This window comes from Taudactylus pleione, unplaced genomic scaffold (assembly GCF_031769625.1).
Source record: "Taudactylus pleione unplaced genomic scaffold, aTauple2 ptg000216l, whole genome shotgun sequence".
Classification (NCBI taxonomy): domain Eukaryota; kingdom Metazoa; phylum Chordata; class Amphibia; order Anura; family Myobatrachidae; genus Taudactylus; species Taudactylus pleione.
In genome coordinates, this window is record NW_028284618.1 from 867,737 (window position 1) to 894,187 (window position 26,451).

At 42.4% G+C, this 26,451-nt stretch overlaps 1 protein-coding gene across 1 annotated transcript in view; it reads right to left on the reverse strand.

The window, feature by feature from the left end:
- Positions 1-26,451, reverse strand: part of PLXDC2 (plexin domain containing 2) — a 664,573-nt gene that overhangs the window by 94,190 nt on the left and 543,932 nt on the right. Inside the window, exon 9 of the mRNA XM_088478640.1 lies at positions 17,775-17,856. Coding sequence (XP_088334766.1) covers positions 17,775-17,856 — 82 coding nt within the window. The remainder of the gene's footprint in view (positions 1-17,774; positions 17,857-26,451) is intronic.

Consider the following 26,451-nt stretch of genomic DNA (forward strand, 5'->3'; position numbering starts at 1 on the left):
GTGAATAGGATAGGTTACATAGCATTATGTGCACAGGGCACACAGTGACATTGGTGTGAGTGGTGGGTGAATAGGATAGGTTACATAGCAGTCTGTGCACCGGGCACACAGTGACATTGGTGTGAGTGGTTGGTGAATAGGATAGTTTGTATAGCAGTCTGTGCATAGAGCACACATTGACATTGGTGTTAGTGGTGGGTGAATAGGATAGGCTACATAGCAGTCTGTGCACAGGACACACAGTGACATTGGTGTGAGTGGAGTGTGAATAGGATAGGTTACATAGCAGTCTGTGCACAGGGCACACAGTGACATTGGTGTGAGTGGTGGTTGAATAGGAGAGGTTACATAGCAGTCTGTGCACAGGGCACACAGTGACATTGGTGTGAGTGGTGGGTGAATAGGATAGGTTACATAGCAGTCTGTGCACAGGGCTCACTGTGACATTGGTGTGAGTGGTGGGTGAATAGGATAGCTTGCATAGCAGTCTGTGCATAGAGCACACAGTGACATTGGTGTGAGTGGTGGGTGAATAGGATAGGCTACATACAGTAACAGTCTGTGCACAGGACCCACAGTGACATTGGTGTGAGTGGAGGGTGAATAGGATACGTTACAAAGCAGTCTGTGCACAGGACACACAGTGACATTGGTGTGAGTGGAGTGTGAATAGGATAGGTTACATAGCATTCTGTGCACAGGGCACACAGTGACATTGGTGTGAGTGGTGGTTGAATAGGAGAGGTTACATAACAGTCTGTGCACAGGGCACACAGTGACATTGGTGTGAGTGGAGGGTGAAAAAAATAGGTTACATAGCAGTCTGTGCACAGGGCACACAGTGACATTGGTGTGAGAGGTGGGTGAATAGGAGAGGTTACATTGCAGTCTGTGCACAAGTCATAGAGTGACATTGGTGTGAGAGGTGGGTGAATAGGAGAGGTTACATAGCAGTCTGTGCACAGGGCACACAGTGACATTGGTGTGAGTGGTGGGTGAAAAGGATAGGCTACATAGCAGTCTGTGCACAGGGCACACAGTGACATTGGTGTGAGGGGTGGGTGAATAGGAGAGGTTACATAGCAGTCTGTGCACAGTGCACACAGTGACATTGGTGTGAGTGGTGGGTGAAAAGGATAGGCTACATAGCAGTCTGTGCACAGGGCACACAGTGACATTGGTGTGAGAGGTGGGTGAATAGGAGAGGTTACATAGCAGTCTGTGCACAGTGCACACAGTGACATTGTGTGAGTGGTGGGTGAATAGGATAGGTTACATAGCAGTCTGTACACAGGGCAGTAACAATGGTGTAAGTGGTGGGTGAATAGGATAGGATACATAGCAGTCTGTGCACAGGGCACACAGTGACATTGGTGTGAGTGGTGGGTGAATAGGATAGGCTACATAGCAGTCTGTGCACTGGACACACAGTGACATTAGTGTGAGTGGTGGGTGAATAGGATAGGCTACATAGCAGTCTGTGCACAGGGCACACAGTGACATTGGTGTGAGTGGTGGGTGAATAGGAGAGGTTACATAGCAGTCTGTGCACAGGGCACACAGTGACATTGGTGTGAGTGGTGGGTGAATAGGATAGGCTACATAGCTGTCTGTGCACAGGACACACAGTGACATTGTGTGAGTGGTGGGTGAATAGGATAGGTTACATACCAGTCTGTACACAGGGCAGTAACAATGGTGTAAGTGGTGGGTGAATAGGATAGGCTACATAGCAGTCTGTGCACAGGGCACACAGTGACATTGGTGTGAGTGGTGGGTGAATAGGATAGGTTACATAGCAGTCTGTGCACAGGGCACACAGTGACATTGGTGTGAGTGGTGGGTGAATAGGATAGTTTACATAGCAGTCTGTGCACAGGGCACACAGTGACATTGGTGTGAGAGGTGGGTGAATAGGAGAGGTCACATAGCAGTCTGTGCACAGGGCACACAGTGACATTGGTGTGAGTGGTGGGTGAATAGTATAGGTTACATAGCAGTCTGTGCACAGGACACACAGTGACATTGGTGTGAGTGGTGGGTGAATAGGATAGGCTACATAGCAGTCTGTTCACAGGGCACACAGTGCCATTGGTGTGAGTGGTGGGTGAATAGTATAGGCTACATAGCAGTCTGTGCACAGGGCACACAGTGACATTGGTGTGAGTGGTGAGTGAAAGCGCTGCTGCTAATAGTCTGTATAGCGCTGCTGGTCACATGGGCCACTCTCGCGACAGCGCCCCATTGCAAAGCAATACAACTAGAACAAAACAAATAAAAAAATGTTGGCACAAGTGATTTCATCGTGGACGAAGCCTCAGCCAGTACAACTAGTATGTAATAGACTGCGATTTGCTGGAACCAGCGTAATTTCAGTGAGAGTTTAAATCTAAAACATTTAAAATTTTAAGAGATTGTTATAAGGCCACGGACTAAATGCAAATACTAATGAGATAATGCAAATAGATGCTCAGAAGTGTCAGCCGATTCTCATCATCACTACTGCGTATTATGTGACATGGGTCGAGGATCCACCAGATATAAGACTCCTGAATTTTGCAAACAGTATGCATTCAGGGGCGGTTTAAGAGAGGAATGGGGGGCGGTTTAAGAGAGGAGTGGGCCCATGTGTAGGCTCCATGCGTGTCCCCTCCTCTTTGCGGCCAGTGGACTCTAGTGCATGCACGGGACTCCGGGAACATGGTACTTGCTCCATATCACTGGTGACTTCTCTACTGTGCATGGGAAAATTGCCACCGCGCCTTTTTTTAGTGATAATTGCTGCTATTGCTGCAGCGCTGACGAGGGACTCTAGAGAGGTGAGTATAATTATATGGGTTCAGAGTGTATGGTATGGACCCCCCAAGACCCATTATAGATATGCCAATTTATGCATCTTTGTTGTGGTCTGGCCAAGGGAGGTGTGTGCCAGCGGTGCCATCATCCAGGGAAAAATGCTTTCAATGCCCCATGGCTCCTGCATCCGGCTAGCAGGGTGCCTGGAACGGAGGCACTAGGCAGTCACCTTCCAGTGTGTAGAGCTGACCTGAGCCATGGGCAGCTCTGCACTTTCTCCTGCAGGTTGTACCACCCCCTCGCTTGATATCACGTGTTCAGGGACCGGCACAGAGTGCCAGGGAGCCCTGCACTGACGCTCTACTCAGCTGATGCTTGCACACTTTCTGCTTCTCTAAACCTAAGTAGTGAAAAGTGCAAAATATGACCGCATCAGCATACGGATGGACAGGGCCATTGAGAGTGCCGCCGGGCCCCGGTAAAGAGCGGGTGTGGACTAATCGCTGGAGGCGTGGCCACGCCCCCTCGAAGAAAAAAAACCCATACATTTGCAGCGCCGCAGAGCGCCGGGGAGGGGGCGCTTTGAGCCCCTCAACCCGGCGCAAAGGCAGGGGGGGGCGCAATCAGTATGATTGCTCCCCCCCTCAGGCATAGGAGATTGCTCGCGGCTGCTAAGCAGCAGCCACAGTAATCTCCCACTGCATCCATTGCTGGGCTGCTGGAAGACAGTGAGGAGGGAGGGGGGGCGGCGCCGGACCCGGGCCCCTCTGGAAGCTCGGGTCCGGTTAAATTGTACCCGCTCCCCCCCCTCGGTGCCCCTGTGGATGGAGGAGTAAGATTTTTCTTTCTGTTCATGTGCAGTATGAAAATTAAGCTTAAGAACAGCTTTACATTAGCCCTATTATATTCTATTTAGCAGTCATTGCCAAAATACTATTATACAGAACATCTGATACAGTAACTTTTTTTTTCTTTTTACAGAAATCCATTTATCCTAATGCATATTTCTTTTAAGTGTGATACATTGTCCAATTAGTAATTAGGATAATAAGCTTTTCCAACTTTTCCCTTATAAATTTTAAAAGAAATAATCAGGTGTGATTGTTGTCAAACCACAGGTAAAGGTCTGTAAACCAGAAAGACAGAAAAAAAAATCATGTGCACTGTATATTAGGTATGCAGTCAAAATGTCAACATTGTGAATGTTGGTGTTAGTCTGTCGCTTAGGGTTAGGCTGTGGTTAGGGTTAGGCTGTGGTTAGTTTTAGGGTTAAGCTGTGGAAGGTGTTAGGGTTAGGCTGTGGTTAGTGTTAGGGTTAAACTGTGGAATGTGTTTAGGGTTAGGGTTAGGCCGTGGTTAGGGTTAAGTGTGGAATGTGTTAGGATTAGGCTAGTTGGAATGTGTTAGGGTTAGGCTGTGGTTAGTTTTAGGGTTAAACTGTGGAATGTGTTAGGGTTAGGCTGTGGTTAGTATTAGGGTTAGGCTGTAGTTAGTGTTAGGGTTAGACTGTGGTTAGTGTTAGGGTTAGGCTGTGGTTAGTGTTAGGGTTAGGCTGTGGTTAGTGATAGGGTTAGGCTGTGGTTAGTGTTAGGGTTAGGCTGTAGTTAGTGTTAGGGTTGGGCTGTTGTAAGTGCTAGGGATAGGCTGTGGTTAGTGTTAGGCTGAAGTTAGTGTTAGGGTTAGGCTGTGGTTAGTGTTAGGCTGTGGTTAAGGTTAGGTTGTGGTTAGTGTTAGGCTGTGGTTAGTGTTAGGCTGTTGTTAGTGTTAGGTTTAGGCTGTGGTTAGTGTTAGGCTGCGGTTAGTGTTAGGCTGTGGTTAGTGGTAGGTTTAGGCTGTGGTTAGTGTTAGGCTACGGTTAGTGTTAGGCTGTGGTTAGTGGTAGGTTTAGGCTGTGGTTAGTGTTAGGCTGCGGTTAGTGTTAGGCTGTGGTTAGTGTTAGGTTTAGGCTGTGGTTAGTGTTAGGCTGCGGTTAGTGTTAGGCTGTGGTTAGTGTTAGGTTTAGGCTGCGGTTAGTGTTAGGCTGCGGTTAGTGTTAGGCTGTGGTTAGTGTTAAGCTGTGGTTAGGGTTAGGCTGTGGTTAGGGTTAGGCTGTGATTAGTCTTAGGGTTAGGCTGTGGTAAGTGTTAGGCTGTGGTTAGTGTTAGGGTTAAGCTGTGGAATGTGTTAGGCTTAGGCTGTGCTTAGTATTATCCTGCGGTTAGGGTTAGGCTGCGGGTTAGGGCTAAAATGCACTAACAATGTTATGTCAACATGCACTGTAGCAATGTCGATATTATGTCAATATCGACGTAGTGAATGTTGATATTTCACATTTTGACATAATATCCATATTGACATTCACACTGCTTTGAGAAGTATATATGGGATCAGTAGCTGTCAGGGAGTGCTGGTCATTGTAGTGCTATATTGGAGAGACTTGGGGTACCACGTGGTAAGTTAGCTCTCAAGTAAAAACACATGCATGTACTGTATGTCCCAATATAGGGGCTCAACCCTCATAGTTTACAGTTAGGACTACTCTTAGCAGAAGCGCCTCTATGTGTCTTGTGGTTTAAAGTATATTTTGCAAATGTGTGTAAACTGAGTCTTCTGCATTTTATTTACATACAGCTATTTTTACTGGCTTATTGCAGAGTGCTGGATTTTGTAATGCTGAAAGGCATGCATACAGACACCCCCCTCTCTGCTTCCCTACCCACAGTGTAATAAGTTCTGTCCTCTTACTGCCCAGACTGTAAGGGGAACGAAGAAGACCTTGGAGAAAACAAGGCTCCTGGTATTTTTTTCACCTTACCAAGGAAGAAGGCTTTAAATAAATATATACGTGCATCCTATTTCTTTTCCACTCTCTTCTTTCTGCACAATACCGCATAGCATGAGAATATGAAATTAAATACAAATTATTAAACCTGTCATCTCATTTACCCCCACTCTTTACAGCTACTGGTATTAACATCTTTACCAAGAGGCTGTAATGACAGAACATTGTTCATTTAACATTTTCCAGAGCTGCTATTTTTTGCCATTCTGCGTGAAGGTTGCCTTGAATATAAAATCTTTCATTATTAAATGTAAATTTCCATACAGTTTTATGCAGGTTGTGCACACAAATTATCCTCTTACATTAAAACACAACTTGCAAAGGATTTGAAGATATTGGGTGGAGAACAATTTTATGCTCCATAAACTCGCTCGCGTTATCTATTCTTATCAGAGTTATGTTTCATACACAGTATTTTATAATATACCTTTTTAAAATATGTTTTTTTTTTAGCAAATGATCATAGTTCGGTTCAGCAGAATTAGGGATGAGTATAGCACAAAACGGTGATTAAAAACTCCCAGAGAGAATTACCATAGAAGATTATGTTGTCCGTATTGTACCAATGTATAAGCATTGTGTCCATGACATTGGGTTTATTTAAAACTAAATGTAAATAGCTTTCAAAAGAAATTTTAAGACTACAAAGTCAACCAGTTGGAAGTATCTATTTACAGTAGAGATGTGCGGGTCTGGATTTCTGAAATCCTAACAGAACCCAAATTAGGGGTTCCGAGTAGAACCAGATCAAGGTTCGGATTCACTTTTGTTACCAGGTTCAAACCGAGTCCCGGTTCGGATCTGTTGCTGGCTTGGAACTCGAATTTAAAAACCAAACTCGTGTTTTGGTTTCGGACATTGTAGCTGTTGTTATGAATTTTTATAGAATTTTATCAGTTTTTATCCGAATCCAAAACCAAAACGCTTGAGGGTGGTTTTGCAAAACAAAAACCAAACACGAAAATAAATCCAGATCCAAAACCCAAACCAAAACACAGGGATCCGCGCACATCTCTAATTTAAAGTGGTGCACAGGAAAAAAGATTAAACAAATCGGAAATTTTCTTTTTTCTTTTTTTCCTTTTGTAAACTACAGTACAAAAATAAGAATCTGAAAGGTTACTATTGGTTACATCACCTTTTTAAGGTACTGGAATGTCTAATAGCGTGCAGACGTGGGCGACTCTGGGGGCTAAGCCGTTCACTCGGGTAGTATATAGGTAAGATTGTGGTTTTATAATAATTTGATTGAATAAGACCTCCAGTGCCGCTAACCATCACATTTAGTTTATATATATATGTACACAGTATATATATATATATATATTTTTATATATATATATATATATATATATATATTCCACAAAAAGTTATTTACTGCCACAAATAATTGCCGTTTGCAATGCATGTCTCAGAAGTAGATGTACAGTAAGTATAATTATATATTAAATACAGAACATGTGCTGCCCACACACATGATCTATTTTTGGTTTCTTCGCTGGTGACATTTTACAGGTTCTTTAGTATATATTAACAAGGACACCTGTGTTATTTTATTCTAATTTATGACTGGTGTAACTAGGTGTATAAACTGCTGTGGAGTTCAAATACATCATTCTCTTTGCCACACTCTGACATCATTAGTAATTAAAGATAATATCTTACACTATGGTGGCCATTTACAATATATCTAAGGCATGCCACACATTTTTCTTCATGTGGGCGGTGCAGTTGGGTGGCAACCACAAATTTCATCATCAAACATCCTGAAATTCTGGAGTCTTCAGGACATTCTGAGAGGGAAGGTACCTATGATGTAAGGACTAATACCTCAGGGGTGTTTCTGTAATGGGTGCAGGGTGTGCGGAGCCACACTGCACACCCTGCACCCATATTTTTAATACTTACCTCTCCGCCAACGTCCCACTTTTGTACATGTGATTTCTTAGGGGTTTTTTTTATTAAATTTGCAAAAATCTCAAAAACACTTTTACATGGGGTATTGTGTGTAGAATTTTGAGGACAAAAATTAATGTATTCCATTTTGGAATAAGGCTGTAACATAACAAAATGTGGAAAAAGTGAAGCGCTGTGAATACTTTCCGGATGCACTGTAGACGAGACAGACCTAGATTAGGAGGAGGGGACCCGGCAAGCCAGTGGGAATGGGTGAATATGGAAATGGGGGCGCGACTGAGCTGAAGTGGGGGGTTTGGGCGATGCAGTGGACACAGAGCAGCAGAGAGGGAGGTGGAGCAATGGCTAGAGAGGGGGGGGTGACAGAGCGGGGCCATGCCGTGGCGTGACTCGCTAGCAATGAGCGTCTTTTTGTGCGACTTTTTACCTTCTGCTGATTAAAATGATATGCAGCATGCCTATGTTCTGTGTGCAACTGTGGTTGTCTCTGCAGGCGAAACGCTGCGTTACAGTGTTACAGCCGCTAACATATCATTTTAATCAGCAGAAGCTGCTGGTGCTAGATATTCACATCACTGTGTGAATAAGATGCATTTGAAGGTAAAAAGTTGCACTAATGACGCTCAGCGCTACCAAAGCACACAGAGCTCCTGCGTTATGTGTGGCGCAACTTGTAGCGCATGGAGGATAGATGTATGTGGACACATCTGTATGCCGGGTCCCTTTACTAGTATTTGCATATATAGAGAACTTACAAAGATACTGATCTTCCCTTATTACACCCAAAACATGAACTGATCATTGAACATCCAATATAATTATGCTAAACTATGCTATACCCCCAACATGAATTGACTACTGGGCATAATCATAATACCAGCACTATAACAAGCTGATCGGGCACCCTGTGCCTGCCCCGCCCCCTGAGCACATGATGTCATGATGTTGTGTAGGGGGGGGGAAGGGGGATGGACCACAGCACTAGAAAGTGGATAACAAAGCATAAAGGGTACTGGTCAGTGTATTTGAAAAAGTAACAAATGATTTTGTGTGTTTTCCTGTCAAACCGAGACAAGGAAGAACATGTTCTATTCATGAACGATACTTGTGAATATAATATGATTCCCTGTAAATTGTTTAGGGAAAACAAATGAGAATTAAACACAAAATACATATAATGTGTTACAATCTAGGCAGATTTAAAAATTAGATTTTTCCAAAATATGTACACCAGTAAACTACTATAGAAAACAGCTAGGAAAGTAAGAATTCAGCAGTAGACTATAAAACCCCCATGACAACTGGCAACTGAGGATTGTCCGGCTCTGTTCTAAAATATTTATGATCTCCTCTCAGGAAAGAAACTACTGTCTGCTTGTGTTTTATTTATAGGAGAAGTCTTCATCTGCCATTCCTGGGCAGTGCATTGTACATTAGCGGTGATGCAGAATGGGTGCAAATGAAAGTATAAAAATGGAAGCATGATAGGGTATACAAAAACATGTGAATGCATTGCCTTGGAACAAGAGAATAAATTACACAGCAAGACAAGGATTTAAAGAATATAAATTAGTTTCATTTATGGTTAGTTGGGAAGATTTTCTAAAATATCATATAGAATAAACTTTTCTGAATTTATAAAGATAAATTTTTTTAAAAGAGCTTACTTTTATTGTTCATGGAATGGAGTTGGGTTTAGGTAAAGGAAAACTCTCAGCGAGTTTAGAGTTGACGCTTTTTGCATTTCAGCACCATGGACAGTTTAAGAAGGACATGCTAACACTGTAGCACTAAGGACATGCTAACACTGTAGCACTAAGGACATGCTAGCACAGTAGCAGTAAGGACATGCTAGCACAGTAGCTCTAAGGACATGCTAACACTGTAGCACTAAGGACATGCTAGCACTGTAGCACTAAGGACATGCTAGCACAGTAGCACTAAGGACATGCTAACACTGTAGCACTAAGGACATGCTAGCACTGTAGCTCTAAGGACATGCTAGCACAGTAGCACTAAGGACATGCTAGCACTGTAGCACTAAGGACATGCTAGCACTAAGGACATGCTAGCACTGTAGCACTAAGGACATGCTAGCACTGTAGCACTAAGGACATGCTAACACTGTAGCACTAAGGACATGCTAACACTGTAGCACTAAGGACATGCTAGCACTGTAGCACTAAGGACATGCTAGCACTGTAGCACTAAGGACATGCTAACACTGTAGCACTAAGGACATGCTAGCACTGTAGCACTAAGGACATGTTAGCACTGTAGCACTAAGGACATGCTAGCACTGTAGCACTAAGGACATGCTAACACTGTAGCACTAAGGACATGCTAACACTGTAGCACTAAGGACATGCTAACACTGTAGCACTAAGGATATGCTAGCACTGTAGCACTAAGGACATGCTAGCACAGTAGCATTAAGGACATGCTAACACTGTAGCACTAAGGACATGCTAACACTGTAGCACTAAGGACATGCTAACACTGTAGCACTAAGGACATGCTAACACTGTAGCACTAAGGACATGCTAACACTGTAGCACTAAGGACATGCTAACACTGTAGCACTAAGGACATGCTAACACTGTAGCACTAAGGACATGTTAACACTGTAGCACTAAGGAAATGCTAACACTGTAGCACTAAGGACATGCTAAGACTGTAGCACTAAGGACATGCTAGCACTGTAGAACTAAGGACATGCTAGCACTGTAGCACTAAGGACATGCTAATACTGTAGCACTAAGGACATGCTAGCACTGTAGCACTAAGGACATGCTAGCACTGTAACACTAAGGACATGCTAGCACTGTAGCAGTAAGGACATGCTAGCACTGTAGCACTAAGGACATGCTAGCACTGTAACACTAAGGACATGCTAGCACTGTAGCACTAAGGACATGCTAGCACTGTAACACTAAGGACATGCTAGCACTGTAGCACTAAGGACATGCTAGCACTGTAGCACTACGGACATGCTAACACTGTAGCACTAAGGACATGCTAACACTGTAGCTCTAAGGACATGCTAGCACTGTAGCACTAAGGACATGCTAGCACTGTAGCACTAAGGACATGCTAGCACAGTAGCACTAAGGACATGCTAACACTGTAGCACTAAGGTCATCCTAACATTGTAGCACTAAGGACATGCTAGCACTATAGTGTAGTTCTAAGGACATGCTAGCACTGTAGCACTAAGGACATGCTAGCACTGTAGCACTAAGGACATGCTAGCACTATACTGTAGCTCTAAGGACAAGCCTGCACTATAGATCTAAGGAAATACTAGCACTGTACTGTAGCTCTAAGTACATGTAGCACTAAGGACATGCTAGCACTATAGCACTTGGGACATGCTTGCACTGTAGCTCTATGGACATGCTAGCACTGTAGCTCTTAGGATATACCTGCACTGTAGATCTAAGAACATACTAGCACTGTAGCTCTAAGGACATGCTATTACTGTAGCTAAATGGACATGCTATTACTGTAGCTCTAAGGACATGTTATTACTGTAGCTAAATGGACATGCTATTACTGTAGCTCTAAGGACATGCTATTACTGTAGCTAACTGGACATGCTATTACTGTAGCTCTAAGGACATGTTATTACTGTAGCTAAATGGACATGCTATTACTGTAGCTCTAAGGACATGTTATTACTGTAACTCTAAGGACATGCTAGCACTGTAGATCTAACAACATGTTACAATTGTAGCTCTAAAAGGCATACTTGCCAACTCTCCCTGATTGTTAGGGAGACTCCCTGAAATAGTACAATCTCCCTGACCCTGCAGAGTCTAGTAATCTCCCTCATTTCATCCTTACCCCATTATGAAGCTGTTATATATAAAAAACAGAGATGTATACATTCAAATGTAATAATTAGTATGATTTCCCTGCATTGATTATAACTAAGGCACAATGAGCCTGATTCTTTATGTATCGCAACTGGGATTACGCACGCCATCGGCCGATTGTTGCGAGCTGCTCATGCGTATGCATTGCAGTGCACGTGCGCAAACTAGCCACTGCTATTGGGACTGAGATCGCAGAGACTACGCAGAGTGATTGACAGGAAGAGCTGTTTGTGGGAGGTGACGGGGGAGGTCGGCGAAACGCATGCGTGCCAGTGCGTTCGAATGCCGTTGCAGGGGCATGCATAAATTACTGCAAATGTCATACGCAGCTCGAGTACACAGTGCGTGAGATGAAGTTAGCAATTCCTGAGTAAGGTCAGAGCTTGTTCAAGTGTGCAGGAGGCTGCAATTGTACTCAATGTTACAGATGGTTTTGCAGTCTTGCTAAGGATTACGGATGTGTGTAAGGTAAGGTGGGGGTCCCTCTATGTAGTGCTGCAACAGCATAGCAATCGCAAAGGATTAGCATATCATCGCAGTCAGACTGCGTGTGTAATCGCAGCCACGATCGCACTTGCGATCCGTAGTGAATCAGGCCGAATGATCCCTATGGCTACATGCATTTTCTGAAAAGTATTACTGTGTTTTTAATCAACAAATAGATCTTAGTAACTGCTTTGGGGCTCGTTTACATTAGAATAAAAATGAATTTCATGACACGCCTCTCAGATTTAGCAGTACACGCCTACTTTACAGCGAGCTTATAGGTGCTGCTTTCACAATCTCCCTGAAAAGTTTTTTCAAAAGTAGGCAACTATGCTCTAAGGACATGCTAGCACTGTAGCCCAAAGGACATGCTAGCACTGTAGCAGTGAGGACATGCTATCACTGTAGCACTAAGGACATGCTATCACTGTAGCTCTAAGGACATGCTAGCACTGTAGCACTAAGGACATGCTAGCACTGTAGCACTACGGACATGCTAGCACTGTAGCACTACGGACATGCTAGCACTGTAGCACTACGGACATGCTAGCACTGTAGCACTAAGGACATGCTAACACTGTAGCACTAAGGACATGCTAGCACTGTAGCACTAAGGACATTCTACCACTGTAGCTCTAAGGTCATGCTAACACATTAGCACTAAGGACATGCTAGCACAGTAGCACTAAGGACATGTTAACACTGTAGCCCAAAGGACATGCTATCACTGTAGCACTAAGGACATGCTAGCACTGTAGCCCAAAGGACATGCTATCACTGTAGCTCTAAGGACATGCAAGCACTGTAGCACTAAGGACATGCTATCACTGTAGCTCTAAGGACATGCTAGCACTGTAGCACTAAGGATATGCTAGCACTGTAGCACTACGGACATGCTAGCACTGTAGCACTACGGACATGCTAGCACTGTAGCACTACGGACATGCTAGCACTGTAGCACTAAGGACATGCTAGCACTGTAGCACTAAGGACATGCTAGCACTGTAGCACTGAGGACATGCTAACATTGTAGCACTAAGGACATGCTAGCACTGTAGCACTAAGGACATGCTAGCACTGTAGCACTACGGAAATGCTAACACTGTAGCACTAAGGACATGCTAGCACTGTAGCACTAAGGACAAGTTAGCACAGTAGCACTAAGGACACGCTAGCACTGTAGCACTAAGGACATGCTAGCACAGTAGCACTAAGGACATGCTAGCACTGTAGCACTAAGGACAAGTTAGCACAGTAGCACTAAGGACACGCTAGCACTGTAGCACTAAGGACATGCTAGCACAGTAGCACTAAGGACATGTTAGTATTGTAGAACTAAGGACATGCTAGCACTGTAGCTCAATGTACATTCTAGCACTGTAGCTCTAAGGACATGCTACCACTATAGCATGGAATAATAATAATAATTATTATTATTATTATTATTATTATTATTATCATCATTCATTTATATGGTGCCACAATGCATTAATGTAACACTGAAGGTTTACTTAAAAACATGTTGAAAATAGAAGCAGTGTGATGTAACCAATAACCAGTGCAGAGGCACCTTAGGCTGGCTCCCTCCAACCCCCTCCCAGGTGCACATGATATCATGACATCACAGAAGAAGCACCGCAAGCAGGAAGATGGGCACCGACCGTGTCCTAAAGAAGGTCCCTGCATTTTTGTATGGAACTGGGTGCCTCTCAAGCTGAAAACAGGTGCCTATATGACAGCAACCAGGCCATCACCACGGCCTTGATTGAACCCAGGCAACATACCTCTTGTTACGGCCCTGCCATTAATAGCCAGTTATACAACTGAATTTAGCAGTTTACTTTAGTGGTTTTCAACTCCAATACTTAAGTACCCCAACAGGTAAGGTTTTGTGGATTTCTTTCATTATGTACAAGTTATTTTATTTATTTTATTTTGTTTGGTTAGTATTATCACACCTGTGTACAAAGAAATAAATCTTGAAAACATGAACTGATGGGGGTAGTTGAGGATTGGAGTTGAAAACCATTGTTCTGCTGTAACAAATGAAAGTTGTTATGTGACTGAAGTGGATTATAGCATATTACTGCTTTCTGCACCATTTTGTTATTATTATATTATTATTTTATTATTACCTTTTATATATAAAGCACCACATAGTGTCAGCAATGCTATGCAAGAGGGTAAATATAAAATCATTGCAATATAACAGACTAAGGGGTCTATTTACTAAGCAGTGTTAGGAGACAGAGTGAAAAGTGATAAGGTGCCAGCCAATCAGCTCCTAACGGTCATCTCACAGGCTGTGTTTGAAAAATTACAGTTGGGAGCTGATTGGCTGACACCTTATCACTTTCTTATCACTTTTCACTCTGTCTCTTAACACTGCTTAGTAAATAGACCCCTAACAGAGCACAAGTGCAATACACGATGACTGACCATAGTGTAAGTACGTATAATAATTGCCAAACATCACTGTAACTTTACAGACTAGGTAGTACAAGTAACAGGGGCAAGAGAAGGTCAACTTGCTGTTGCCACAAGGAGCATGCAGTATACTTGCCAACATTCTGGCTGCCCCCTCTGGGAGGGGGCAGCCAGGTTTACATATTGTTCTTGGCGCAGCATAGGCGCACTGAGCGGGAAGCGTGCTGGCATGATGGCAATATTGTGGGCCCTTCCCCCACTATACAATGCTGATAATAATGGCATTGGCTATGATGACATGATTCAGCTCGAAACACATCATCAGCCAGCCGGCCTGCCCCCTTTCTGGGTGACCGGGAGCAGCACCCAAATTTTGGGAGCCTCTCGGCTGTTCCAGGAGGGTGGGCGAGTATAGCATGCAGTGGTGTGTTACATAGGGAGAGAGAGTCAGTTCAGCACTCAATGATACTCTATATAACATGCCTCTATATACACTTAGGGTTGCTACAAATGTTTGACTCTTCATTATGGTATAGCAAAGCACACAAGACGATTCAGTACATAGCATCAATGCAAAGTATGAATACTACTATATCTTTACACCATACCTATTATTTGTTAAATTATAATATTGCATTTGCTGTATGAGCAACATACATGAAATAATAAATAAAAGAAAAACTGTGTACTGTGGTATAAGCAACTCTTTTTCTATATACCAATTGCTGCATCTCTTCCAGCCCATGGAATCCAAACTTAGCTGAACATGCCCATAAGACCTTCTATAATCACTAAAAACCATGGATATGCAATGCTCTCACTTTCTGTGCACAAGCACATCTACTTACAGCAAGCACATTTCAATAAGCCACAACCCATATTCAGTCGTATGTCGCATCTCATTACACAAGTCCAGCCTGACAGGTGTGAATATCCTGCTTTGCCGCCAAAGTGAATTTCTTTTGTTGTCATTTTATGTATCAATGGAAGTAACCAAGAACAGCAATAGTCTAGAGCGTACTGGGGACAGGAAACTACTCCGGGCGTGGTATTATGAAAATAAAGAGTTGGTCCTTTAATATTAAATCCCAATCAGGCATTAAAATATGGCCTATATCTTTTAGGGCCAAATGTACCAAGCCTCCTATAGAAATGGGTAGCAGATGCGATGCTTAGTACATCCCGCCTCTCACCGGGTACATACTGCGGTTGATTACCACAGTATGTACCTAGAATATCACAAAGGACAGCTCTCCCGATAATAGCTGTCCTCTGCGATGGCTCTGGAGAGAAGGACTGCCAGGTTTAACAACCAGAAGTCTCTCTGATGTCCTTCTGCGCAGAAGGCTGCAGGCCGCGCGGGGGCTGGGGGGGTGGGTGATGGGAGTGTCCCAAAAAGAAGCCCGTAGGCTTCTAATGGGTAACACCAGCTGAAGATGGCGTTACCCATTGGGACTAATCGCTCTGCTGCTTAGTACATATGGGGTATGCGGTAAAACCTCCGAAAACAGAATTTTCGGGGGTTTTACCACATTTCCTCCTTTAATACATACTTCCCATAAAGTGGAGAGAGATACTTTGGGGTCTATTTACTTGGATGGAGATAAAGTATTAGCCAATCAGCTCCTAACTGCCATGTCACAGGCTGTGTTTGAAAAATGACAGTTAGGAGCTGGTTGGCTGGTCCTTTATCTCTGTCCACGCTATCTCCATCCAAGGCTTAGTAAATAGACCTCAAAGTACCAAGCAATCAGCTCCTAACTGTTATTTTTCAAACACAGGACAGGATGCAATCATTTTACATGCGATGCATACAGCCACTAAACGAATACATGCTGGCTGGTATGCATGTTGAAAATCTCAAAGGATAGCTCTACCGATAAGAGCCGTCTTTTGTGATAGAGGGACTTGTGGGTTCTGCGCATGTGCAGAATGACATGTGCACCACAGGGACACTGGGAGGTATCCAAAATGAATCCCTCTCAGTGAACATTGCGAAGAGAAGCCCATAGGCTTCTATTTGGCAGCGCCATCTGAAGATGGCATTGCCCATCAGCTCCAATTGCGGAACGCTTTACTTTCCGAAGTTTGGTGCATATGAGAAATTCGGTCATACCCCTGAAAATGTCATTTTTGGTGGTTTGGCACGCATAATAAAGGATAGTACACTCCGCTCACAGTCTGTAAAATGACTGGAGTTGATTAGTTGGTACTTTATCTCTCTCAAAGGCTTTGTACATCTACCCCTTACAGACAAAGCTAGTAATGGCTGCTGACGATCCCGATAGCACCATTGTGCAGCCGAGTTCTATAAAACAAATCTTTACTCAAAATAATTTCAAGATAAATTGAGTATAAATGTTCCTTTACTGATTCAAACAGACTGTTGTGTCTTGCCTGTCGGATGCACATTATTAATTTACATAATTAAAATGTCACTTCATGCAACATATACAGAACATGGTTTGTTGCTTGTTCTCCTTTAAGATTCAAAATATTTACATGGAATAGTGACACAAATTTGAATTTATTCAAATAGCTGTGATCATAATGCTGGGAAACATGCTGGTACAAAGAGAATACATTCTTTGTCTTTTGGATAACCACCTACATGGTCTACAAATAGGCTGGAATAAACCTGTTGAGTTCAATTATGTTAAATAATAATTTATTTCTGCTCATAATTCATTTGTTATAAGCCTTAATATATTTTACCTTATTTCTGTAAGATTATACTCATACTGTATGTTCATTCATATGTCCTAAATTATTGTATCTACTCTATCTATCTGTCTATCTATCTATCTATCTATCTATCTATCTATCTATCTATCTATCTATCTATCTATCTATCGTATCTATCGTATCTATCTATCTATCTATCTATCTATCGTATCTATCGTATCTATCTATCTATCTATCTATCGTATCTCTCTCTATCTATCTATCTATCTATCTATCTATCTATCTATCTATCTATCTATCTATCGTATCTATCGTATCTATCTGTTTACTCTATCTGTCTACTCTGTCTGTCTTCTCTGTCTGTCTGTCTGTCTACCGTGTCTGTCTACTCTGTCTGTCTGTCTACCCTGTCTGTCTATTCTGTCTACTCTGTCTGCCTACTCTGCCTGTCTGTCTACCCTGTCTGTCTGTCTGTCTATCCTGTCTACTCTGTCTGACTACTCTGTCTGTCTACTCTGTCCAATTATCCTAGATTGATTACATTATATTATATTAGATTACCTTTGTCTCATATAATGCTTTACTTGGGTAAAGCGAGTAGAGAAAAATAAGTCTTCTCTACTGCCACAAGAGATAGGAATGAATAGTAGGTTGATATTAGCCATATAGCAATGGTCCTAAACACTCCAGGGTTTAAAAAGTAATCTTAGCTGATATCCAATCACTTTATCTCAAATCACAGAGAACAGCCATTGTCACTATACCTTTGAAGATTATTGCACCAGCTGCAGTTGAAACCAATCTGGGATCTAACACAGGAACCACAGTTGTTAAACTGCAGACAAGCTGAGGAGAAATAAAAATAAAATAAATATAAGGTCTGGTACAACATATAGCATATAATGCCATATAATACACTTGTGATGCTAATCTACAATAAAGAGGGAGAGAGAGGGAGAGAGAGGGAGAGAGAGAGAGAGAGAGAGAGAGAGAGAGAGAGAGAGAGAGCTTTTATTCAGCTTGAAGAAGGTCACGGTGATGGCCAGAATGCTTCTATAATAAAGACAATTTAAATAAACTATGAATTAAGTGTATTTTTCCCATATTTGTAAATTCAAGTTTGGTCACAACTAGAGATGTGCGCAGACCCCCATGTTTTGGTTCTAATTCATCATCATGTTTTGGTTTTGGCAAAGACACCCTCAAGTGTTTTGGTTCAGATCTGGATTTGGTTCGGTTTTGGATTCTCTAAAAATCGCTAGCAACCTATAAAAATAACCCGAGTTCCAAACGGACAGAAGACCAGGACTTGGTTCCACTCGGAACCCCAGTGATTCCAAAATGGGAATCGATTTGACTCAGAAAACCTAAGTTCAGGTGTCTTTGTATCTCAGGAAAACCGAACTGCACATCTCTAGTTACAACCCTTCATGAACCCCCTGACCTCCATAATCTGTTCCCTTACAGATCTGTTTATTTTGAACTTAGCTAAATTACGGTGTACTGAATGTGTATTTATCATGAAAACTATGCAGTGTAAAATATTGAGGTAGGAAAAACTGACTTTCATAAAACATATATATAACCTGCAAATGGAAAGGACATATTCATTGATGGACAAGTCATGTCTATTTTGCTTGGAGTCAAGTGTATCAATTAGGGGGCCCTGGTAATCGCTGTGGATCATTAATAGGTGGGTGTCCAGCTTTGTGACTTCCATAGACTCCAACAGAAGCGTGTCTATTGAACTCTGTGGGTAAAACATGAATAACCCCCTCCCCTGCAGTGACATCTCAAACTGTAAGCACAATGGAATATTATGGCGTTGTATAAATAACTGTAAATAAATAAATAATTGGCTTACTTGCTGCAGCTAACTAGGGTTCCCCTAGTCGGCACATTTAGAGGTATATAACATAGGCAAGGCATGTCCTAAATTGTAATAGTGTAAACATGAAAAATATTGAAACGAGAGTCTAAAAAAGGGGTTTCCAACCATGGTCCTCAAGGCACACTAACAGTCCAGGTTTTAGGGATAGCCATACTTGAGCACAAGTGACTTAATTAGTACCTCAGTTATTTTGATTTAACCATCTGTGCACAATCATGGATATCACTAAAACCAGGACTGTTAATGTGCCTTGAGGACCGAGGTTGTGAATCACTGGTCTAAAGGGATAATTTACTAACATTACAATTCGGTGCACTCAGCTATAGCAACCATTTAGCAATAAGATCATATCTGTCAAGTGCCAGTAAGATAATGAAAGTAAGTCTCTGATAGGTTACATCTAAGTGCAGAATCGGCACATAAATGTAGTGTTAGTGAGTGAGCTTGGGACACATTTGGTGGCAAATACTGTATATGCCCCCCATTGCTCCTTACTGGCTACTGTGTCTGCATCAGAGCATCTTTATGGGTTCATTGGAGGCTGTCTCTCATTCTCTGTCTGCCTTAGACATGACCCTGCTCAGTCCCTGACTGCCCCCCCCTCTCTCTAGGCTGCTGCTAAGCAAGAGGGCACATTGCTATCTCTGATTGGCTCTTACTTAGAGTGCAGCCCTTGGCCCTGCAGCAGCAGTTACTCACTCACACAGCACAACACTTTTTTCTGTGACTTGTTTCATTCCAAATATCAGTTTCAGATGATCTCTTGCTGTTTCAGCATCCTGGCCAGCACCTATACAGCAGCTTGGTGCAAGATTGTTTTCTGTGACTTGCTTCACTAAAATCGTCACTGCTCAGCTCCTTTTTGTTACAGCTTATTGGTCAATGCTGTATAGAATAGTGAAAAGTTTGAAAACCCCATCAAAATCCATCCAGTGGTTCAAGAGATTAGCCCAAATGAACAGACAGACTCCTAACCCGGGGACTTTACTTTATGTATATAGAGATAACCAAAGCTTTGTGGATAAATAAGTGGATTCTTTATTTGTAATATACATCACTGCAAATATATTGAAAAATGATGGTGCCTTAAAGCATCTCATTAATGTGAAATCTCTGCTGTTGTATAGAGAGTTCAGTGACATCATATTTTAAATGAATTTTGCTGAAATTCAATTTTAGTCTTTAATAAATATTTCAGTCTCTAATCCTCTTGACACATTTATTCATGTAGAGCAGAGGCCTTTAACACAAGAATAAATAGCAAAAGGAAAGGTTAACAGCATGAGTTTCACAGTACACATTCCTAAACAAATTATATAAGGTCATGACAAGGGTTCTATGTTTGAGAAGTTGTATAACACAAGAATGTTTACCTGTATATTTAACTGATTATTAAAATTAAGTGGTGCAAAGTTTTACTTATTTATTTATTGATTGACTGATTTTTTAACACATAACAAATTGACATTTTAGATGTGACAAAAAATTGCAATTATTTGAGGCACACTGTACCTGGTGCCATGTACTTCGGCACAAATATTTTTAAAGCAAGATATACGCCTTTTTTATGGCCCATTTCTAATCCAGTTGTATGTAGCCATTGAATCTGTAATACCAGACTGAATTGTACTGTCCTGCAAATTGGGAGATGTTACTTTAAAAATTGGTGCAGACAACAAAATAACTAAATTATGAGAGTCATTGTAAAGATAAAAAAGGGGTCAATTATAAATGATTAAAATATATGGTGCCCATTATAATTATTAAATAATATAGAGGGCCCTTAAAATTATTTTAAAATATAGGTGGATTAAATATATAGGGCATTATAATAATGTAAACATTTAGGGCAGCATTATAATTATTAAAACAATATGATAGGTCATGATAATAATTTTAATGAGGGCCAAGATGATTATTACTAATATATAGGAGGGCAATATTATTACATATTTGCAATACAATGATATACATATTTCATTTTACTACAGTATAGGTCAATATAAAGGGAAGCGTTTTATTTTTCTTTATTACTTTAGTAATAGAGGTTTCGATGAGCACTAACAATTTCTGTATTTCTGTGCAGACTATAACGAATGATGCGATTACCATGTTTTCCCCGGATAGCTGAGATAAACGCACTCTCATCATGCAATGGCCAGGTAAGGGCCTAAGGAACTGTGAGTGATCCATGTGTGCACGTGCGCAAGACTTTACGGTTGATCCTGCTATTTATTATCCGGAGGCTTCATTGCTATTTCGGGCACAATTCTGCCTCCACATTGTTGGCTAATCTTGCAGTTACGGCTTGTTGGAGAGCAAGCTCTCCCTAGTGCAGACTGCAGATTGCTCTTATGCGAGTTAAAAAAAAAAATATGTAGAGACATCGCTTAAAGTGCTATGTACTAAAATATGAATGAGTAGAATATTGGATGGCTTAAATATATAAAACACACATTTATTTCAATAAAACATAATCCTTATACGAGGACAATAATGTGATAAATAAACAATAAGGTCTTTTAATATGTGGAATTGTTGAAAAATATATATGTTTGTCTTCAACTGATCATCCCCTGCTCTCCTGCTACCTGCAGGACATACATCTCCTGAGCCCTGTCCTGAGCTGCAGATAGACGTGTCCCCACACATTTTTGAACCTATGCGTGAGGATCCCGAACTCTAAGGAACAAACAGATGGCAAATCAGTGCCACCCAGTCTTTAATTGTCATCTATTATATAATTCCCTAAGCTGTATTCTCTGTATCATGTGTAGTGGGAGCTATGGTACCCCCCCCCCCCCCCTCCAGTGGCTCCTACTGCATCGATGGGACAGACCACCCGGGGAGGACAAGGACCACTACACCAGCGGAAGTAACAGGGGGGACAGCAGGGATGGCTGAGATGACCCCCACATATACAGTATTAGTTAGAGTTAGGCTGCAGGGGGGGAGGGTTAGGTTTAGGCTGCAGGGTTAGGTTTAGAGGTAGGGGAATGGTTAGTGTACTTACCGGCTGCTGTCTGTATTTTAACCCAGACGGGATGCCGGCGTCGGGATTCTCAGTGCCAGGATCCAGAGCGCCGGCATCCGTACCCAACCCTAAGCCAACATCTTCCTTCTGTACCTAAATGCTGTATGGTCAGCAGGAAAACAAGAAAGAAATGACTTATGTGTCCCCCATTTTAAAAGACCCTTAGTGGATATTTTTTATACATTATTATATTTTTGTTTATTATTAGGAATAATTAATTTGCCATTTATGTTAGCTAATGTTTATATTTACAGCTAAAAGTAAACTATAAAGTGAACGTTAAAATTTAAAAACAAATCTTCTATAGCTGATTTTTACTTTGCATTATCACATTCTTCTTCCATATAATCTTGCAATCAAAAAATCTCATGTATCTGTAATGTATTGCTACACCCACTCATGTGAACACAAAAGCAGGGAGACATTTGTTTTCACCCCGTGGTATCCCTGTTGAAGCACTCACACAGCACTGAATGTTTAGAGTGCTTTATCTGTGATCTATAAAACATTTAAATATATTTTCCACAATGCGACTACATTACCGATGCAACGATTTAAAGTACACTATGGCTTAGCCATATTATTTAACCATAGATAACATTTGCCTTTTTAATGCTATTTTATAAGATATGAAATAATGCATAATTTTTGTCAGAGATGTGTAATTCAGTTATAATAATAATAATAATAATAATAATAATAATAATAATAATATATTATATTATAACATTATATTAATTAGCTACTTCAAATCTACAGTATCATTGATACAATTAACCAATATCTTATTTAAATTAGCTTAATACTATTAATTTATCAACCATTCTAAACAACACTGTCCCGATGTAGTTTTGTTCCGCGGGTTAGGAAGTTAGGAGACAGAACAACATTGCAGTGAAATAGGCAACATGTGACAATAGGAGGGACGCCTAGTGCTTCAAGGGTACAAGTCAGTGGCCGCAAAGTGTCTTTGGTACCGTAGGAACATTAGCACTTTAGCAACAATATCACCAAAGCAGTCAGGGACCAATTTTACAGACATTCACTGGAAAATTGGCAAAGTTGGGTCTCCATATTCTATTGCAACGTGCTTAGTCGAACTTTGTGCCTGTACTTGACATAAAATAAGGGCCAAAAAGGGCTAGAGACACCCTTATCCTTGGTGTGACCATGGCCCTTACCCTAATTCTTGGCACTCCAAAGTTGGGAGGTATGTTATGACACATACAAAATTTTCAATAATTAATATAATTCCCTTGCCTATAATATATTTATTTATAGCTATTATTATTTATTATTATTATTATTATTATTATTATTATTATTATATATGTAGCACACACATATTAGGCATCGTTTTCACTGATATTATGCTGATTTTTAGCAACTTTATATTGACAGCTGTAATATACATAGTGTACATTCTGCCTACTTATGGTGCACCACAGATTTCACTCGTTGTAACTGAATATTGGATCAGTTCACAAAATGGCCTATTCATTTCAATGAAGTTTCTACATGCAGCAAATCAATCCACTGAAATGAATGGACCAGGCACAAACTCATGCAATATTGGCCTGACTCCGCTTTTGGTATCGAGTAAGATAACTGTGTACCTGGACAAACCATGTTGCAATGCAAGGGGTGCAAATACATAGTTTTTTTTGCATGTGGATTGTGCATTTACCATACTGGCTGCTTTTGCATGTAACCCACCAATCCTGAACAGCTGTATTTTTACACTGCAATTTCAATTTTGACACATCCCTCCAAAATCTAAATATCTCTGCACATTTTACATCTGCACCACCTGCAGTGCAGCATGGTCTTACCAAGGTTGCACAGTTACTTGCTCTTTCTTACTTTATTCCCGAGACTGAATCAGGCACTATGGCCCTCATTCAGAGCCGTACGCTCTGAGCAGAGCGCACGCTCTGAATGAGGGCCGGGTTCCATGAAAATGGAGCGTCCTCCTGGACGCTCGTATAGCTGTGGGTCACCACCCACAGGCTATACGAGCGTGCATTTTGATGGCCGCGATGGTCGTGACCATCGCGACCATCGAAATTGCGAGCCGGAGCCTGCGGTTGAGGTTTTCAACCGCAAGCTCCGGAGTGATTTTGGCTCTATCAGAGCCAAATCACTCCGGAGCTTGCGGTTGAAAACCGCCCCCGTCAGAGAGGCACGCCCCCGGCACGCCCACCAAAGGGGGCGTGCTGTCAATCAACATCGACAGCACGCCCCCTTTGATCAGACACAACGAGCGAAGGACTTTCCTTCGCTCGTCGCGTCTGGCGCATGCGCACGACGGAGCTCCCTCCGTCGTGCGCATGCTCAGTCCAGAACATCGACCCACTTGCGAGCGGACAGCCACTCGCGAGTGGGTCTGAATCAGGCCCTATGAACGCAAATGGCTTTGAATACCCAGAACAGAATGGCCTTTATTTTTACATGCATTCCTCAAGTCAGACGCAGAATTGAAACACCAGCCCCAGTGGGTAATATCACTAAAAGCAATATTAAAAGTGCTGATCTTTAAGAGAACAATTAATGAAGGAAGCGAAAAGTTTTAGAAGAAGTTCAGGGATTTACTGAAGGGATTAACCCACAGCAAAAACTTTTGTTGAAAGAGGAGTGCGCTACTGAACAGACTCCAGTTTTCCTGTTCTACAGGCATGCCATGTTCCAAGATGACAACCAAGGTCACTACTGAGCATGTGTAGGGGCTATCTTGCCTTTGCTGTGTACTGTGTAGAGTGACATGGTGGGAGACAGAAATCTACCACTTAACTCCTATGAGAGACCTGGCTAAAACCTGCATATAACGCTGTTCCTGCATCCTGCACCACTACCTGCAAGCAGCATACACTCACCGGCTGGTGAGCTGTATACAACCACACTCCAATCTATTACCAGTGTATATGTAACAGTGAGTACGGCTTTACCTGCTAGCTATCGATAAACCAACACCACTGGTAAGCAACTGGGCTGTTCATAGTTTGAGTCATCTGCTGGTGTGTGCCTGCATAACTCTGCATAACTCTGCATTATCAACATCTGCACATACATCTATATTCTGACCTTAAATGCTAGAAAGCCAATGAGTCTGATATACTTTTTAATTGTTTATTACAATATTATTTTGCATTACAATCAATTTGAGTTCTTCAGTTCTCAGGTCATTCAATTGATGGATTATAGATTCCATCTGAGGAGGAAATGTACTAAGCTCTGGGAAGTGGTGCTAAACTACCAACCAATCAGCTCCTAATTGTCATGTTACAGGCTGTGTTTAAAAAATGACAGGAGCTGATTGGGTGATAGTTTATAGATTGTAAGCTTGCGAGCAGGGCCCTCTTACCCTTTTGTATGTCTTTTATGTATGTAGGGCCGGATTAAGGTCTGTGGGGGCCCCTGGGCAACAAACTTGTGGGGGCCCCTATATACCACGGTTTCTCGTCACCCTAGGATTTGTTTTTCCTTTCTATTCACCTTAATGCCCCTCTTGCAATGCCCACTGTAGAAGTGCCCCTTATGCAATGTCCCCAGTAATGGTCCCCCCTATACAGTGCTCCTTATGCAGTGCCCCGTGTAGTAGTCCCCCCTGTAGTAGTGCCCCCAGTATTGTCTTCCCTATGCAGTGCCCCTTATATAATGCCCACAGTAGTGGTCCCTCCTATACAGTGCCCCCAGTAGTTGTCCCCCTATGCATTACCCTCAGTAGTAGTTCCCCCCTATGCATTGTCCTTTATATAATGCCCCCAGTAGTATTCCCCCAAAAGCATTGCCCCCAGTAGTAGTCCCCCATGCTCTGCCCCAGTAGTAGTCCCCCCTATACATTGCCCCCAGTAGTAATCCCCCCCATACAGTGCCCCAGTAGTAGTCCCCCATGCCTTGCCCCCAGTAGTAGCCCCCCCTATGCATTGCCCCCAGTAGCAAACACCCCCCTATACAGTGCCCCCATGAAGTGGCCCCCCTATACAGTGACCCTTGTAGCTGCCCCCTTATACAGGGACGCCTGTAATGCTCCCCCCCTATGCAGTGACAGTGCCGCCCATACACACACACACACACAAAAAAAAATTACCTGAATCCCCGCTCCTGACGCGAGTCTGTTGCACAGTAGGGAGAGACATCAGCGTCATGACGTCTCTCCCATCATCACCAGCTGCGGGGGGGAGCTGGCTCCCTTCGTTGTGCAGCAGCCAATGAGAGTCTGTCTGACTCTCATCGGCTGCTGTAAAATACACACAGCTGCCGGCGGCGGCTGTGTGTATGTCGCTGTGTAGTGTGGCCGCGCTCACTGCGCGGTCTACACTACAATAGCGGAGGGGACACTAGCGGCGGGCGAAGACAGCGTACCGCTGCTAGTGGGGGCCCCTCCGAGTGTGGGGGCCCAGAGACAACCGCCCCTGCCGCCCCCCCCTTAATCCGGCCCTGTATGTATGTATGTATGTATTTTACAACCCAGTATAATGTTAATTCAAATTGTAAAGCATGACGGAATTTGTTGCGC